The 17480-nt window shown below is 40.3% G+C and overlaps 1 protein-coding gene across 2 annotated transcripts in view; it reads left to right on the top strand.

The window, feature by feature from the left end:
• The window catches only part of Tlk1 (tousled like kinase 1), a 118098-nt gene that overhangs the window by 31932 nt on the left and 68686 nt on the right, over positions 1–17480 (top strand). For both annotated transcript variants that reach the window (XM_036184190.1, XM_036184191.1), the window contains exon 2: positions 7087–7205. In XM_036184190.1, coding sequence (XP_036040083.1) covers positions 7087–7205 — 119 coding nt within the window. The remainder of the gene's footprint in view (positions 1–7086; positions 7206–17480) is intronic.

Here is a 17480-nt window from a genome sequence, read left to right as displayed (position 1 = left end):
CTTTCAAATCAGTGGGGAAGGTTGCATTAGTGAGAAAAGTGTGAACTTTTTCTTTTTTGGGGAAAAACTAGGTAGAGTTTTAACAAATTATTGAGAAAAGTTTAGAGTATGTTTTTATTATTAAACTCATGTGAAAGAAAGTTGTTAGGAAATGAGGACTTTTGATTGAATTTTGTGGTACTCATTTAGCATGTTGTGGTTTAACTGCCCCCAAATGACAATATTTGGTTTTAAAATAGGGAGTCAAATTTCAGATTTAATGACAGAATAAATAATGTAGTGCAATGTCAATGCAATGTACTTATTGGGGTTGGGGATTTAGCTCAGTGGTAGAGCGCTTGCCTAGCAAGTGCAAGGCCCTGAGTTTGGTACTCAGCTCTGAAAAGAAGAGAGATAGATAGAGAGAGAGAGGGAGAGAGGGAGATAGATAGAAAGAAAGAAGATAAAGAAAAATGTACTTATTATGTGAAAATGGGCATTTTAATTAACTTTTGGGATTTTTAAATTAGATCATTTTCCCTTTCTTTTCTCCAAACCTTCCCATTTACCTCTCTTGCAAATTCATCACCTCTTTTTCTTTAATTGTTGGGCGTATGTTAGTTTGCACAGACTATGCATCACCATTCCACAATCGGAATCAGGCTGTGGTGAGGAAATACTGGACCAAAGCAAGATTGAAACCCAGCAGAGGAAACTCCAAATCCTCTGTCTCCATGTCTGATGTCAGAGGGCTTAGATGGCTCTGGCCTTCCAACTTTGCTGCACAGTGTTTCTCTCTTGGGCTGGCTCCATTCCCTCTGTGTAGCTCGCTCTCCTTAGTAGATATTCTGTAGCTCTGACACCTCAACTCCTTGGGGGTCTCTAGAGACACAATGCAAGTTTTACTTTACAGCTTCACGCAGTGACCTCTCAGGGCTGCTTGCCCTCTTTGGTAGGGCCTTGATTCATGTATTGCCGCACCACACATTGCCTAGCCACAGAAGCACTCCTTAACCTCAAAGGAAGATTCTACAACACCCCCCACCCCCTTACTCATGTATCCAATATATAAAATAATCTCAGCTGGGCGTGGTGGATGTAGTTGCCCATGCCTTTAATCCCAGCACTTGGGAGGCAGAGGCAGGTGGATCTCTCTGAGTTCGAGGACAGCCAGGACTATTATACAGAGAAACCCTGTCTTGAAAAAACAAAAACAAAAACAAAACAAACACCCTACAACCTGTTCAATTTGTATACTGCTACTTGTATATGTGGTTTTAGGGCTGCCCATTGGGTATTGAGTGACTAGGTGGTGTGCACTTCCCCGGGACAGACTATTTCTCCTGCTTTCAGCATGCCTTATTTGTCTGTAGATTTTTATCTAGGGCCTTGTGAGATTTTCCTCCTCCATGTAAGCATGTCTATTCATGTTGTCCTTGCTCAGCTTATGTTTAGGCAGCCATGGTTTTGGTACTTCACAGGAGTAGCTTTCTGACATATCTAGGACTCCTACAGCAAACTACCAACCTCTCTCTGGCTCTTAGAGTCTGTCTAGCCCCTCTTCTGCATGCACCTGAGCCTTAGCTTATGTTGTAGATGGGTCAGCTTGGACTATGCTCCAGACCTTTGCATTTTGATCAGTTAGGTTTGCTGCGATGATCATTACCTGTTTGCAAGGGGAAGGCTTTGTTTGTTTGTGTATCTAGTTTTGGCTAGGTGAGAACCACGATTCTCTGGCTAGACCTCGGAGAATGACCACATGAGTGTTTTGAGACACTACTCAGAGTTCATCCTAAAGTATTATAAAAATGTTGCTTCCTTGAATTCTTGTTCCCATACTTTCAAGTACATTCAGATTGAAAAAAAGGAATGACTTAAATGGAATATTCTATTTTATTAATCTGATTTCTGAGCTTTATCCTAGTTTTCCTTCTTTAATAAAAATGTCCCTCGTCTTATCAGGTATTATGTGAAAAAATATTAATAGAAGAAAAACTAACTTATGTACAAACCATCAGGTATAATATAGAAAGTAACACAATCTGGAATGAATTAAAATGTTACAGTGATGTCCCAGCAGCAGCAGAATCTGTTGGAGAGGCTTTTAATGAACAAACTTACTTTCTTGACTTTTTGGTAATGGGTAATAACCTTTGAAGACATGTTTTCTAAATATTTTCATTTTATTTTGACTATCAAAGAAGATGAAGACTTAGACAACTAAAAATCACACAATGAAAAACCTTGTTAAAAACAAAGGTGGTGTAATTGTAAGCGATGCTGATTGGCCATAAGTCCACTTTCTGTGATACTCCGGGGAGTCGTGGTTTTATGACAGCTGGTATTTACTGAGTCTGTAGGCGTGTATGAAAGGCAGGCAGAGAGGAGAGTCAGGCACAGCACAGTGCTCTGATGGGTTCAAGTCATGTGCTTTTGCTCTCTGAGTATTTTCATCATGTAGAGTGCTGTTGATCTCTAATGTGGGTAGTCTCAGCTCTTGTTTTTATTTGAAATTTGGGGTTTACAATTCTAAATGGGAGAAAGAGGCTAATACAAATAATGGGATGTAGCATAGATAGTTAGAGGATGTTGTTTTTTGTTGATGGTGGTTTTCTTGAGACAGGGTCTTGCCATGTAGCTCAGCCTAGCCTTGACTCATAAGTGGCCCTGGTTGGCCTTGATCTCTAGAGTTCTAGGGTTACTGGTAGTACTGTAGGATATTCCTTAAGAATGTTGATGTCTGGGTTGGGGATTTAGCTCAGTGGTAGAGCGCTTGCCTAGCAAGCACAAGGCCCTGAGTTTGATCCTCAGCTCAAAAAAAAAAAAAAAAAAAAGAACGTTGATGTCTTTAATATGGTCTAAATTTTTTTACAGAGTAGAAACACTTACTGTATAGTAGCTTAATGGGTTGTGGTGTTACTTTTGTTTTGAAATTGATCACTGAACACTTGAGTGTTAAATGACAGCTTAGATTAGTTTGAAATTTTTGAGACAGGGTTTCTCTCTTTTTTTTTTTTCCCCAGAGCTGAGGACTGAACCCAGGGCCTTGCGCTTGCTAGGCAAGTGCTCTACCACTGAGCTAAATCCCCAACCCCTTGAAATTTTTGAAATGTGCGCTCAGATGATAGTCAGCAATCCTATGTATTTCTGCATTTTAAATATGATCAAAGGAAGAATAAATATTGAAACTCCAATTTCAGTGTCTACAAATAGTGTTAAATCTTCCCAAAATATAGAACTTTATTTCTTTTTGTGTTACAGTGACAGAGCGGAGTAGTTGTGGCAGAGACCATACATTAGCATTCTCACCACTTCATACTGCTCTTAGCCTGTACATTTTAGTGATATAGTTATAATGTTACAGTATGCTGAGTGCTATGGCTGTTGTTGGTCTCTGCTGTTTTCTTTATTACTAGTTCATGCCCATCAAAATAAGAGAAAATAGACTTAGTCTGTGTGCACATATGTGCTGAAACTACCCACGTGTTGTACATACAAAGTGTACTTTACCACAGAACTATTAGGCCCCTGGATGGAATTTGTATTGCTTTGTTGAATTAAATATCAAAAAAAGCAAAACATTGTTCTTATTATGCAGTAACAGTACACTTAGAATAGAAGAATATCTGTTGCCATAACCAAGGTAAACATACTACAGCATTTCCAACTTTTGGGATTATAATTAGAAAATCTGAAATGAAATCTCATCATAGCATAATTCTTTCCTAAAAATAAAAATGAAAAAAAATATAAAGTTACCATCAAAACTAGTTTTCAATGGACTCATTTGTTAGCTAAGCAGAGTCATTTACTGATGTTGAGTTAATTAAATTGTTAGATCACAGAAGTAAAAAAAAGTATGTCCAGAGACTTGTTTAAAACTTGTAGCTTTTTGGCAAGAATAATTGTGTTTAACACTTAAGGACATTTGGGGTGGCTTTGATAGTCAATTAAAAAGCAAGGCATAAGGTATGTAGTGGTCCTTCTGGTGCTTAAGGAGTTGACAGACGTTATTGATGCTACTCTGCTGTTATTTACTGGAGAACTCACAAGTTTAAAGTGGCAGAAAAACTAACCTTGTGAGTATTCTTTGTGGAGTGCTTACAGACCAGTATTTTCAATGTCTAGGAAACCCCAAAGCATAAATGGAAGTGGGATTCACTAAGATGTGCTATAGTGAATAATGAGAAGTATGTGTGGAACAGATAAAAGTTGTGCAGATTCACAAAACTGATACAAAATTTAAGATGTTCAAAGCCTATGGCTGTTAATGTGTTATTCATCAGCAAATAATTTGCAGAAAATATGTCAGTTACTGTCATGAATGCCATTCTCTCTCATGGAGTTAAAGTAGCATTACCTCCATGGATACTTGTTAAGAACAAATGCTGAGTATCCTGACTGGCTTGGTGTTGGTAACATGTTTTGTTTGTTTTTAAAGTTGTTTAAAGGCTGAGGTTGAAATTTTTGCAATCAAAGAGGATCAACCATTATCAATTACTATTAGCAATTACTATTTACTTTTGAAAATTAATTTTTCTTCAGATTTACAGTTTTTAAATGAATATGACATGAAATTTAGAAGATAAAATAATGTACGCATGCAGGGTATGATGGTGCACGCCTTGAATCCCAGCACTCTGGGCAGAGGCAGACAGATCTCTGTGAGGTTGAGGACAGCCAGGGCTACACAGAGAAACTTTGTCTCAAAAAACCAAAACCAAAAAACAAAGTGTGTAGGTAGTGAAGTATGTTGCCCCCTGGTGTACACAATGCCATCAGAGAAGGCAGAACACAGAGCTGCATGGGTAGAGTAGTTTCACGGGCATTTTCAATGGTGTAGCAAGCACATGGGGACTCCCATGGTTCAGAATCTCTAACTGTACAGCCGAGTGGCTTGTATTGGCCTTTGATTGTTTCTGTGCTGTGGCGACACTGCAAGGCAAGTGTCAACAGAGCCGCTCAATAGAGCTCTACATTGTCTTCCAAGTAATGACTGCCTTCTACTAAAGTCACATGCTGGGATCACTAGTAGGATTTGGCTGTAACTATGTCAGTGAAAGTAACGTCAAGATCAGGAGCACTGACTGCTCTTACTGAGGACCTGCATTCAGTTCCTAGCACCCACAGGACAACTCACATCCATCTGTAACTCCAGTTCCTGGAGATAGGAGACCTTTTCTGGCCTCTATGGACACCTGCATACACGTGGTGCACATACCTGCATTAGGTACATACACACATTAAAAAAAAAAAAAAAGATCTAAGAATGTAATTGATAGTGAAGCTCCTGGGCTTCAGAATGGCCATTCTAACTATGGATGTTCATTGCTGGTCTGTATAGTTAGGGACTGGGTGAGTGAGTGGCTACATTAATCTAGCTGGATCATATTTTTATTTATGAGTTTGTTACAACAAAGTAATTTTTATATTAAAAGATTAGAAACATTTTTTGAAAATAAATTCAGAGTTATTTTAGATTAGCATTTATGGGTGAGTATTTGCAAGAGATTTTGGGAACAGGAAACCCTAGTAATGAGGTATTCTCTTCCCCAAAGAATCTGTTCTTTTTGCTAACAGACTTGTATTAAGGTACTATTTACAGCGGTTATTATTTGAGATTGGCCATGAAGTTTGTGGGAGCCTTTTCTCTTATTATGGAAATGTATCCCTAATCTTTGCCTTTTGGCCTACGGAGATCGAAATACTTAGGATTTCTCTCCTTAAATAAAGTTGACAAATCTTGGTTTGACAGCAGACCTTCTCGAATACAGAGTGCTCACAGGGCCTTATTAAAATGCAGGTGCTGGTCTGGGCTGCAGAAGGCCCTGACAGTCTGTACCGATTGAAAGCATCTTCGCCGGTGGTTACGAGCTAGCTAACAAGTCTCCAGTGTTCTAGGTAGACTTTCAGTGCATTCTCTCTCTTGCTTTTTTTTTTTTTTTTTTTTTTTTTTAAGAGACAGAGTTTCTCTGTGTAGTGTTGGCCATCCTGGAACTCACTGTCGATAAGGCTGGCTTCAAACTCAGAGATCCGCCTGCCTCTGCTTCCATTAGTGCTGGGATTAATGGTGTGCACCACCACTGCCCGGCTTGCCAGTGCATTCTCTAACACCTGTTCAGTGCCAGGACCTGTGCTAGGGGTACTCATGTATATTCTTTCTTTTAAAAGTTTATGAAAGTGTCAGAAACTGTTGAAGTGAGACAGCATTGAACGAGCATTTTTGGCTTAATGCCCCCCTCCAGGTGCAAACTTCAAGGTGCACATATGGAAGGTTTAGGTCCTAGAGGAAACTATAGTTTGTAAGAACAGTGAGAAATACAATACCTTGTTATTGCTGGCTGGTCCTGGACAGAGTAGGGCCTGTTGTCTCTATCTTTCTAAGTGCTGGTGCATTAGCAACCAATTGCCAGGCCAAGGAGAGGTGTTGGCACTCAGATGCTTTGGAAACATGTTCTGCTCTGGCTTCTCTTTTCAACTGAAATATCTTGGCACTAACAAGCCTTTAAAATTTTGATAAAGTTCAATTCATTAGTTATTATAAGGTTAAATGTATAAAATGTAAATTTCCCCCTTTTTTCAGATGTTGAGGATTGAACCAAGTATGCTAGGGGAGTTCTCCCTTTGTAGTTCACCCCTTAATGCAGTAGAACAGAATTGATATTGTATAGGACTCTTTTAATTATGTTTTTGAGATGAGATATGTAACCCATGCTGCCTAGAGCTCAGTCTGTAGCCTAGCTGGCCTTGAACTCATGACCTTCCTGCCTTACCCTCCTTGGTGTTTGGATTGTAGGTATGTGCCACAGCAGCTAGCTTGTTTAGGTCTCTTACTACTTCCCTACAGTAGGCCAAGTGTTTTGTGAAACATCTTTATGTTTGTGTACGTGCTTGCACACATGAATTGGGTGGACTGTGGACTATAGATAGTCAAAAGTGTGAATTTGCTATAAGATACTTTGTTAAATGGAGTGTACCTCTTAAAAGTTGTAAAGTTGTAGTTTTTTTCTGTTTCTAGCATTCATTTGTAAATTTTTACTGTAGTCTTCTATGTAATGTATATATGTGTGCATACACACAAGCACATGTGTTGTTTTTTCTTAATAGGTGCAATGGATGAGCTTCACAGTCTGGATCCAAGAAGACAAGAACTACTGGAAGCTAGATTTACTGGAGTTGCCACTGGGAGCACCGGGAGTACTGGGAGCTGCAGTGTTGGCGCGAAAGTGAGTGTACTTTTCATCTCATTTCATGTCCTTTCTCTGTATCAAGTGCTCTAGAGCACACTTGGTGGAGCTGTTGAGAAAGCTTGATGGCCAGAGCTTAAACCCCAGGTCTCCTACGTTAGAAGGAGAGAACCAAGTGTTACAGGTTGTCCACTGGCCACCATAGTGTGAGTACATCACGCGCGCACACACACACACACACACACACACACACACTATATATATATATATATATATATATAAAATAAATAAAATCACGGAAACTACAAAGTGTCTTTTGTGCAGGAACCCTATATACATGCCTAAGGACAGACTATTACTTTTTTATGATTTTTAATGTGTAGAAGAAAAGTTAGTATTTAGAAACTTGATTTTATCTGCTGTGCAGAATATTTCTATATTAATGTAGTTGTGTTTGGCAGTTTTTGCTATTAATTTCTTGAACAAAAGGTGTTGTCTATACTTGTATATATGGGAGTGTTGCTTTGCTTTTCCTGTAGCAGTTTCTAAGTGTGAGGTTTTACATGGAAAATTTCACTCCATTTTGAATTGATTTTTTGCACAGGCTGAGAGAAAGGAATCTAGTTTCTTTCTGCATGTGGATATATGGTTTCCCCCACCAAATTTGAATAGATTGTCTTTCTCTCCATCATACATTTTCACACCGTTGTTGAACATCACATGGCTATCTCCATGTGGGTTTCTGTGTCCTCTGGTTGGTTGATCTGTATGTGTTAGTCTCAGTAGCATGCTGTGTCTGGTATAGGTTTGTAGTATAATTTGAAATCGGGTATTGCGATACCTCCAGCCTTGCTCTTTTTGCTCAGGGTGTCTTTGGCTACTTGGTGTCATTAATATTTGTATGTGATTTGTAAGATTTTCTTTTCTTTTTCTGTTTCTGTGAAGAATATACTTGCCTTTGCTGGAGGATTGTGTTTAATCTGTAGAGTGTGTTTGATAATGGAGCGTTGCACAATATTATGCTAGTCCTAGAGATCTATCTTGTAGTGTCTCCAATTTGTATTTAATATTTTAAGGTTTTCATTGTAGATTTCTTTCACCTTCTTGGTTAGATATTTACATCTATCTGCCATTTATCTATCTGTACACGCGCACACACACAGTTTTAAAATTTTGTACCATGCTATAACATCATGAATGGTATAGTGCTCTTCTCAGTGTTTGATAGATAGGAAAGCTACTGGTTTTGTATGGTGAACATGTATCCTAATATTTTGCTCCAAGTCTATCAAATCAAGGTTTTCTGGAGGCTTTAGAGCCCCCTGAATAGGGCCATATTACCTGTGAAAGGGGTGATTTGAGTGAGTTCCTGTCCTGTTCGCGTCTCCGTCGTTTCCTTACTGTTGTCTTACGTCTCTGACCAGTGCTTCAAGCACCATATTGAGTAAGAGTGAAGGAGTAGAAGTCTGTTTTGTTCTTGATTTTAGAGAAAGGACTTTCGGTTTTTCTTCCCTCAGTGTAATGTTGGAAATAGATTTGTCATAAGCCTTCATAATGTTGCAATATGATCCCTTTGCTGCCAGTTTCTTCACTGTTGGTCATGAAAGGATGTTGAACTTTGTCCAGAGGCTTCTCCACATCTCTTGAGACTGCGGTGATTCTGTCCCTGGGTCTATTCATATGCTGCATTACATCTTCTGATATGTGTGTGTTGAGTCATCCTTCATCCCTCTTCAGGTAATTTCGTGTTTCTTATTTTGAAAAACTGCCAGGTGGTTTCATATCCTCATAGCAGTGTGCAAGGAGTGTAGTTTCTCCTCCTTATCAGCCTGTTATTATTATCTGTTGTTATTATCTCTTCTAGTCTAGCATTCTGGTTGGTGTATAAAGAAAGCAATGCCATATAGTGTTCTGGTTTACATTCCCTTGTTTACCAGTGATGTTGAACTTTTTGCCATATACCTACTTACCATTCATATATTTTCTCTGATGGGGTGTCTAGTCAAATTCTTTGCCTGTTTTGTTTTGTTTTTTGATTGATTGATTTATTATGTATACAGTGTTCTGTCTGCATGTATGGCTGCAGGCCTGAAGAGGGCACCAGATCTCATTACAGATGGTTGTGAGCCGCCATGTGGGTTGCTGGGTATTGAACTCAGGACCTTTGGAAGAGCAGCCAGTGCTCTTAACCACTGAGCCATCTCTCCAGTCCTTTGCCTGTTTTTAAGTCAGGTTGCTTTTTTTTTTTTTTTTTTTTTAATAATTTATTTAACTCTATTTTATGTGCATTGGTGTGAGAATGTCAGATTCTTTAGAACAGACAGTTGTGAGCTGCCATGTGGGTGCTGGGAAATTGAACCCGAGTCCTCTGGAAGATCAGCCAGTGCTCTTAACCTCTGAGCCATTTCTCCAGCCCTCAGGTTGCTTTTAAATCTGGAGTTACAAGGGATTTTTATGTGTGATGAGTAATAGACCCTTGTAAGAAAAATGATTTGCAGATTTTTCTTCTATTCTTTGGGTATCATATCAGATAAACTTGCATAGTTCAGTGTCACATAGTATATACCTATAGTCTTTTTTCTAAGACATTGTTGAGGTGTGAGTCCCTCACAGGCTCAGGTGTTAAACACCTGGTCCCCAGCTGGTGGTGCTGTTTGAGGGTGATTGAGGAGGCCTCAGGAGATGGGACTTACTTAGTTGGAGGAACAAGGTACTAGAGGGTGAGCCTTTGAAAGAGTTAGCAGTTTCTCTGTCCTTTTCCATCTCTGCTTCGCTCTGTCTCCTCTTCGTGTTCCCTCTGGGATGCTATCACCAAATGCATAGGGCCATATGATGAAACCTTTAAAGGTGTTTTACCTGGTCATTGTGTTGTAGCAACCATAAAATGAACCCAGAAAGATGTTTGTAGTTTTACCCCCTACATTTACACCTTGGATTGTTTTGAACACACACTGTGCTTATCTGGTTGTTGATTCATGGACATAAATGTGTGGGTTTACTTCTCTGCTCTTAGTCCTCTGCTGAGCTGAACTTCTGTTCTCAACATCGGACCACACTTCGGTGTAGTTTATGGCACATTTGAAAACTGAAGTGTGCGTTTGCAAACTTGGTTCATGTTTAAGATTAATTGGCTGTCCTGGGTCTCTTGCATTTCAGTCTGACTTTTAGAACCAGCTGGTCACCTTCTGAAAAAAGATAGCTAGAGTTTTGATCAGAGTTGCAGGTGAATGTTTAGGTTAGTTTAAGTATTGCAATATTTATTAGTAAGTTGTCTAGTCATTACATTTGCTTAGTGTAACCAGAAGCTTTTCTCCCCACCCACCGGTACCCAAATAACCAGTCAGAGGCTTATTATTAATTACAAACTGTTTGGTCTGTGGCTCAGGCTTACTGCTAACTAGCTCTTTTATCTTAGATTAACCAGTTTCTATTAATCTGTGTATCACCATGTGCCTTGTGGCTTTATCTGAATTCCATTACATCTTGTTTCTCAGGCTGTGGCTTGCAGTGTCTCTACCTTCCCTCTCCCTGTACCTTTCTTGGACTTCCCACCTGGCTACAACCTGTCTTGCTATAGGCCAGAGCAGCTTCTTTATTAACCAATGAGCAACGTATACTCTCAGCGTACAGAAAGACATTCCACAGCAGCTCGGGTCTCTGGTTCCTTCAGTGGTGTTTGTGGCTTTGGCGCATAGCTCTTTGCGGCTTTCCCTCTTTTCACAGTGTTGCGAAGGCAATGAGTTCCGTGTTTTTCTTTCTCTTCTAGTGGAATTGTCCTCCTCACTTCATCCATTCATTCATCCATTCATCCATCCATCCATTCATCCATCCATTCATTCATTCATTCATTCATTCGGTTTTTCGAGACAGGGTTTCTCTGTGTAGCTTTGCACCTTTCTGGAACTCGCTCTGTAGACCAGGCTGGCCTCGAACTCACAGAGACCCACCTGCCTCTGCCTCCCAAGTGCTGGGATTAAAGGCGTGTGCCACCACCGCCCGGCCTCCTCACTTTATTTTCAGGTGTTCATTGCTGTTGAATAAAAAGTACAGTTGGGTTTTGTGTGTGGCTCTTGTGTCCTGCAGCCTCATTGAACTTACTTATTAGTTCTGCTGGCTTTACCAAAAGCAATACGCTTGAGGAGTTACTAAGTGTTTCTATGTGCATAATATTTTTGGCAGAAGAGCAACTCATGACCGGTGTCAGATCTTGTTCCGAGACCCTGGGATTGACATCCTTCACCGTAGGATTGGCCGAAAGAACAGGCCCGAATCCTGTTTCCTTGTCAGTTGGGAGTGCGTCACTTTAGAGCCTCGTGCTGTTCTGCTCCTCCTCTCCTTGATTAACCATTGCAACCGTTACCTCTACCCCACAGCCACCCTCTTGAGAAAAGAAAAGAGTGCTCTATACCAACCATATCATCACAGCTGTTGTTTTATTTTACTGTTGAATTATCCCCAAAGGGATAGAGAGTTTGGAATGTATGTGTACTTAAAACGTCATTTTCCTAGTTTGAAAGGCACATCTGATTGCATACTATCTGTCTTAGAAATTTTAAATGGTTTCACACAGTTTTTGAGTTTACTTAGTGTTCTTAATCTTTTTTGATTTTTGCCTTATCTTATGGCCCAGTCTTCTGCTTCTCCCCTCCATTTTTCCCTTCACATTTATTCTCTCATCTAGTACACTGATTTCTTCCAGCAGGCAGTTTTTCCACCTTTTTTTTCTTTGGACTGGGCAGTTGACCTTGTTTCCCATGTCCTTGACCACTCTGTCATCAGATTCACACTGGTAGAGGACGCAGAATCTTGAGAATGGTTGACTGCTTGCTTACCCAGTGCAGATTAAGTGACCCCTATTGCCTTCTGTCCACACCTGGATGTACCTGAGCATACTTTATTACATCACATTGTCATTATTTTCTACTAGACTGCTACTATGTTGAGGTCAGAAAAACTTGCATACCTTAATTTGAGGGAGGAAGTAACTTTAAGAGTTCAAAACTGGGCCGGAGATGGCTCAATAGTTAAGAGCACTGGCTGCTCTCCAGAGGATCTGGGTTCAATTCACAGCACCCACTGTGACAGCTCATAACAGTGTATAACTTGAGTCATAGGGCCTCTGAGGCCCTCTTTTGTCTCCCATGGGCAGGCATGCAAGTGATGCACAGACATACATGCAGGCAAAACATTCCTACATATAAAAAAATAAAATTTTTTTTTAAATTAAAAAAATAGAAATCACAACAGTATGCCTGATTCTAATGCAGTTTTGGGAACAGTGGAGACTAAGTTTATTTAGGGTAGTTTTGTGGGGTTTTTTTTCCTTCACTTGTCCTAGACATTAAAGCTAGGGCCTTGTACATGCTAGACAAGCACTCTGCCACTGAGCTGTCTGCCCAGCTGAAGATTTGTTTGAGACTTGAATTTATTCTAGAAAGTATCAGGGAAGCCTTCTAAACCTGCTCTTGTATTATTCTATTACCAGCAGCCAGTGCTAGCAAGGTTTCTGGAAATGAAAATAGAGCCACTGTTTGGTTTACTAATAATATTCCTTACCTCTAAGCTGATGGTATCAGACAAGAATAAAAACTAAAGCCGTCTATTTCATATGTGTTTGTGTATAGGTAAGCCAGCATCTTGTGCATGGTAGGCAAGTTCTCTACAGTTGGCTGCCTAGCATCTCAGCATATAGTTTAAAGTACTCATTATGTATCAGGTTTCATTTCATATTCTTGGTTTACAGACAGAATTATATACCTGCTTCAGATACTTTATAGTCATTCTAATAATAGCCAGAGCAGAATAGGTGTAGCTATTAACTTGTATGTAGGCATATTTGGTTTTACACATTTATCCTTTAATCTAGTTCATGGGAGTTAATAGAGTTGTTAAAATGTTTTGTAAATTAAACCTACATTTCAAAACATTCTGTTAAGATATGAAATGTTTTAACTAAGTTCATTAGCCTAACTGATGGATATCTCTTTTCTTTTCTTTTCTTTTCTTTTCTTTTCTTTTCTTTTCTTTTCTTCTCTTCTCTTTTCTTCTCTTCTCTTCTCTTCTCTTCTCTTCTCTTCTCTTCTCTCTCTTTCTTTCTTTCTTTCTTTTTTTCCAAGACAGGGTTTCTCTGTGTAGCTTTGGAGCTTGTCTGAGAACTCACTCTGTAGACCAGGCTGGCCTCGGACTCACAGAGATTGCCTGCCTCTCCCGAGTGCTGGGATTAAAGGTGTGTGCCACCACGGCCTGGCTGATGGATATCAGGCTTTCTTTGTGTAACTAACTGCCTTGGCTGTCCTGGATCTTGCTTTGTAGACTAGGCTGGCCTTGAACTCACTGAGATCCGTCTGCCTCAGCCTCCCAGGTGCTGGGATTAAAGTCATGTGCCACCACTGTCGGGCAATCAATGGACATTTAGAAGTAGTATTTCAATGAACTGAAGAGGTCTCAGGAAATGGGAGCGTATAGCAAGGTTTTCCTTATATTCATAAGTGCAGAGTGAAGTCTAAGCACCTGAATTTACTGTTTAGAATTAATGGAAAACTAACAGAACTAAGAGCTCAATAACAGATGGGGGGCTGGAGAGATGGCTCAGAGGTTAAGAGCACCGACTGCTCTTCCAGAGGTCCTGAGTTCAATTCTCAGCACCCACATGGTGGCTCACAACCATCTGTAATGAGATCTGGCTCCCTCTTCTGTATATATAATAAATAAATAAATCTAAAAAAAATAATAGATGGGTTTTTGGCAGCTAGCAGAGCTAAGAACTGAGTAATGGCAATGCTGATGGAAATCATGGGTGGGAACCAAAGCCTAGTGCTTTACAGTCTTGTTTAGAGCTAGTGCTAGTCAAAATACCTGGTTAAATGCTGAGGTGGACGAGTCATCTCATCTGAGTCAGTGATTTCGTTTTCGTCTTTTGTCCACTCCAGATTTTTCGCTAACCATTCTGAAGTGGTTTACATTTTGTACCAATTATTAACTTTTATTTATAGAAAAAGAAACCAGGTTTAGCTATCTCAAGGATGGGAAGAGACTCACAGGCTGGTTCAGAGGCTGAGGATGAGACTGGACAGAAGGCAGGCAGCCCTGGCCATCTTGACCACAGGAGCTGGTTTCCTGCTGATTGTGGTGTTTGTAAAGGACCCCAGCCCATGAGTAACACCTTTACCTCCACCCTGTGCTTATGTCCTTCTGAGATCCCAAGATCTAGGACAGGTGTTCTCAACCTGTGGGTCACCCCTTTAGCAAGCTCCTGCCTCCAAAAATATTTACATTACTATTCCTAACAGTAGCAAAACGACAGATGTGAAGTAGCAGTGAAATAGTTTTATGGTTGGGGTCAGCACAGCACGGGGAACTGTATGAAAGGGCCACGGCATTGGGAAGGTTGAGAACCGCTGCTCTAGGGAGAAGAGTTGAGTAGTTTCATGTTTCTTTCGTGTTTTCTCTCGTTTTTTATCTGTAGGCATGGGTCAGTGTATATGAAAAGGATCTTCCCCAGACTGTCTGTAGTACCTAGGCAGGTTAATTTATAGTCCTACTGAAAGTATAAAACAACACCAAACAAAACAACCTTTGATGCTTGACTAACCCAAAATCAGAATGGAGGCTGAGTACCTAAAACAGGAAGTGTTAATTGTATTAAGACTACATTTTGAATTCAAACATTGAGATAGTGCTTTTCAGGGAAGCAACGACTTTTTATATTAGATTAGCATGGTTAAATGGAGGCATCTATTGGTGAAGTACAGCATTGCATTCAATTCTTTCAAAACCCCCTACACACACACACACACACACACACACACACACACACACACACACACACACCCTGACTTTTCATGTGATCTTGTGTAGAAGCATTTTGATACCTTTCTGTACAGGGCTGAGGAAATATCTGTAGGTCATATGAATTCTGCCACAAATGCTTTCCTTAGCTCTGTCATTGTGGCACTCAAGGAACCATAGACCAAATGTCATCCAATGTGTGTGGCTGATTATAGTCTAATGAAACTTTGATAAAATAGGTGCTCGATTATAGTATGATGATCCTTAATATTTTTCTATGTCCTAATTTATGTTTACTAGATACATAAGGACTTGGTAAATAGTGTTCTACTTCTTAAATTTCAAGTGAATATGTGCATGTCTGTGCTGTGTATGCATGTGGGGAGGTCAGAAGACAACTTTGGGAGTTGATCTCTCTTTCCACCTACATGAGGACTTAAAATGTGGAGGCATTTAAATGAGGAACTTAATTTTTAAGATTTTAGTTTTAGCAGTCTCCATTTAAAAACTGTATCTGCTAGTTTGAGTATTCTTCTTCAAAGTCTTGGTAAGATTACCAGTGAAAGCTTTACAGAGTTACGTAACAGTAGCTGTCATGGAAGTGTAAATCAGAACTGTGGTGGGGTCTCATCTCATTCTCACCAGAATGGCCACTGTCCTCTCCCCCCCCCCCCCCCCCCCAAAGAAGGCAAAACTAACATGCTGGCAGTGATGGGAACAGAAAGAAATTCTGAGTCACTGCCTGTGGGAATGCAAATTAGGATAGCCATTATGGAGAATAATAGGAATTCCTCAAAAACAAACAAACAAACAAACAAACAACTTAAGTCTGCAGGGTGGGCTGGCAGTCTTGCTTCTAGAATATACTCAAAGGAAATGAAGTTAGTATATCAAAGAATACCTGAATGCTGATGCCTATTATAGCACTAATAACCACTATAGGGAATCAGCTAAGATATGCATTGATAGATGAGTAAAGAGAATATCACACACACACACACACACACACACACACACACACACACACACAGAGAGAGAGAGAAAAAGAGGGGGGGGGATATTTTTAAGTGATAAAAATGAGATCCCAGGATTAAAGAGATGTCTCAGTGCTTAAGAACCCTAGCTACTCTTCCAGAGGACTCAGGTTCAATTCCCAGCACATGCATGGCTACTCAAAATCATGTGTAACTCTACTTCTAGAAGACAGGGCACCATCTTCCAGCCTCCATGGGGACTACACACACAGTGTAGACATACATTCATTCATCAACATAAAATGAAAATAAAATTTCAAAAAAATTTAAATTTTATCAGAACCGTTGATGGCTGAGTGGTTAAGAGCACTGGCTGCCTTTCCAGTGGACCTGGGTTGGGTTCCCAACACCCACATGATGGCTCACAACTGCCTGTAATTCTGGTTCCAGAGAATCTGATGCTTTCTTCTGGACACTGTGGTGTACTTACGACAAGCTGACATATGCATATATGTGGTGATAAATTGTGTTCCCTAATAAAGCTTGCCTGAGGATCAGAGGACAGAGCCAGCTACTAGATTAGACATAGAGGCCAGACAGTGGTGGCACACACCCTTAATCCTATCACTCGGGAGGCAGAGATCTGTTTGAGTTCAAGGCCACACTGGAAACAGAGCCAGGCAGTGGTGGTACACACCTTTAATCTCAGTACTGAGAAGCGCACTCGCCATTAATCCAGCAGGATGGAGAAAAGTATATAAGGCGTGAGGAAACAGGAACTAAGGCAGCTCAGCTGAGATCTTTCAGGTGAGGATTCAGAAGCTTTCAATTTCAGTCTGAGGAAACAGGATCAGCTGAGGAGTTGGTGAGGTGAGGTTGGCTGTAGCTTGCTCTGCTTCTCTGATCTTCCAGCTTTCACCCCAATATCTGATACCAGGTTTTTTATTAAAAGACCATCTAAGATTTGAACAACACATATACACAGAAATAAAAATAAGTAGGCATTTAAAAAGGTAAACATTTGCCATTTGTGCCCAAACTAGAAGGACCCTAGAGGATACTGGTAGGTGAAATAAGCCCAGATGCAGAAGAGCAAGTATTGCTTGTCCTCTGTGCTATATGGGAAGAAGAATTGCTCTCAAAGTAGAACTACTAAAAGTAAGGAAGAGGAGAGGGAGGAGTGGATAGTGGGAAGCTGGAGAGGAGAGTGAGTTGGACAGGTTCTGATAGCCAACAGTGCAGTGAGAACGACTCGGATTTGTAATCACCTCTTTTGGGGTTTCGAGACAGGGTTTCTCTGTAGCTTTGGAGACTGTCCTGGAACTCGCTTTGGAGACCAGGCTGGGCTCGAACTCACAGAGATCCACCTGCCTCTGCCTCCCTAGTGCTGGGATGACAGGCGTGCGTCACCACCGCCCGGCTTTACCTCTTTGATATTTTGTATGGAACTATAGGAGAGGATTAGCAGGGGATTAAGAATTGGAAGGGACAACATGGTGTATGGAAATTCTGCATTGTGCCTATAAATGTGTTACATGAAGTAAAAATTAAA

Source organism: Onychomys torridus, chromosome 4 (genome assembly GCF_903995425.1).
Source record: "Onychomys torridus chromosome 4, mOncTor1.1, whole genome shotgun sequence".
Taxonomy (NCBI): domain Eukaryota; kingdom Metazoa; phylum Chordata; class Mammalia; order Rodentia; family Cricetidae; genus Onychomys; species Onychomys torridus.
This window is presented reverse-complemented; position numbering and strand designations above follow the sequence as displayed.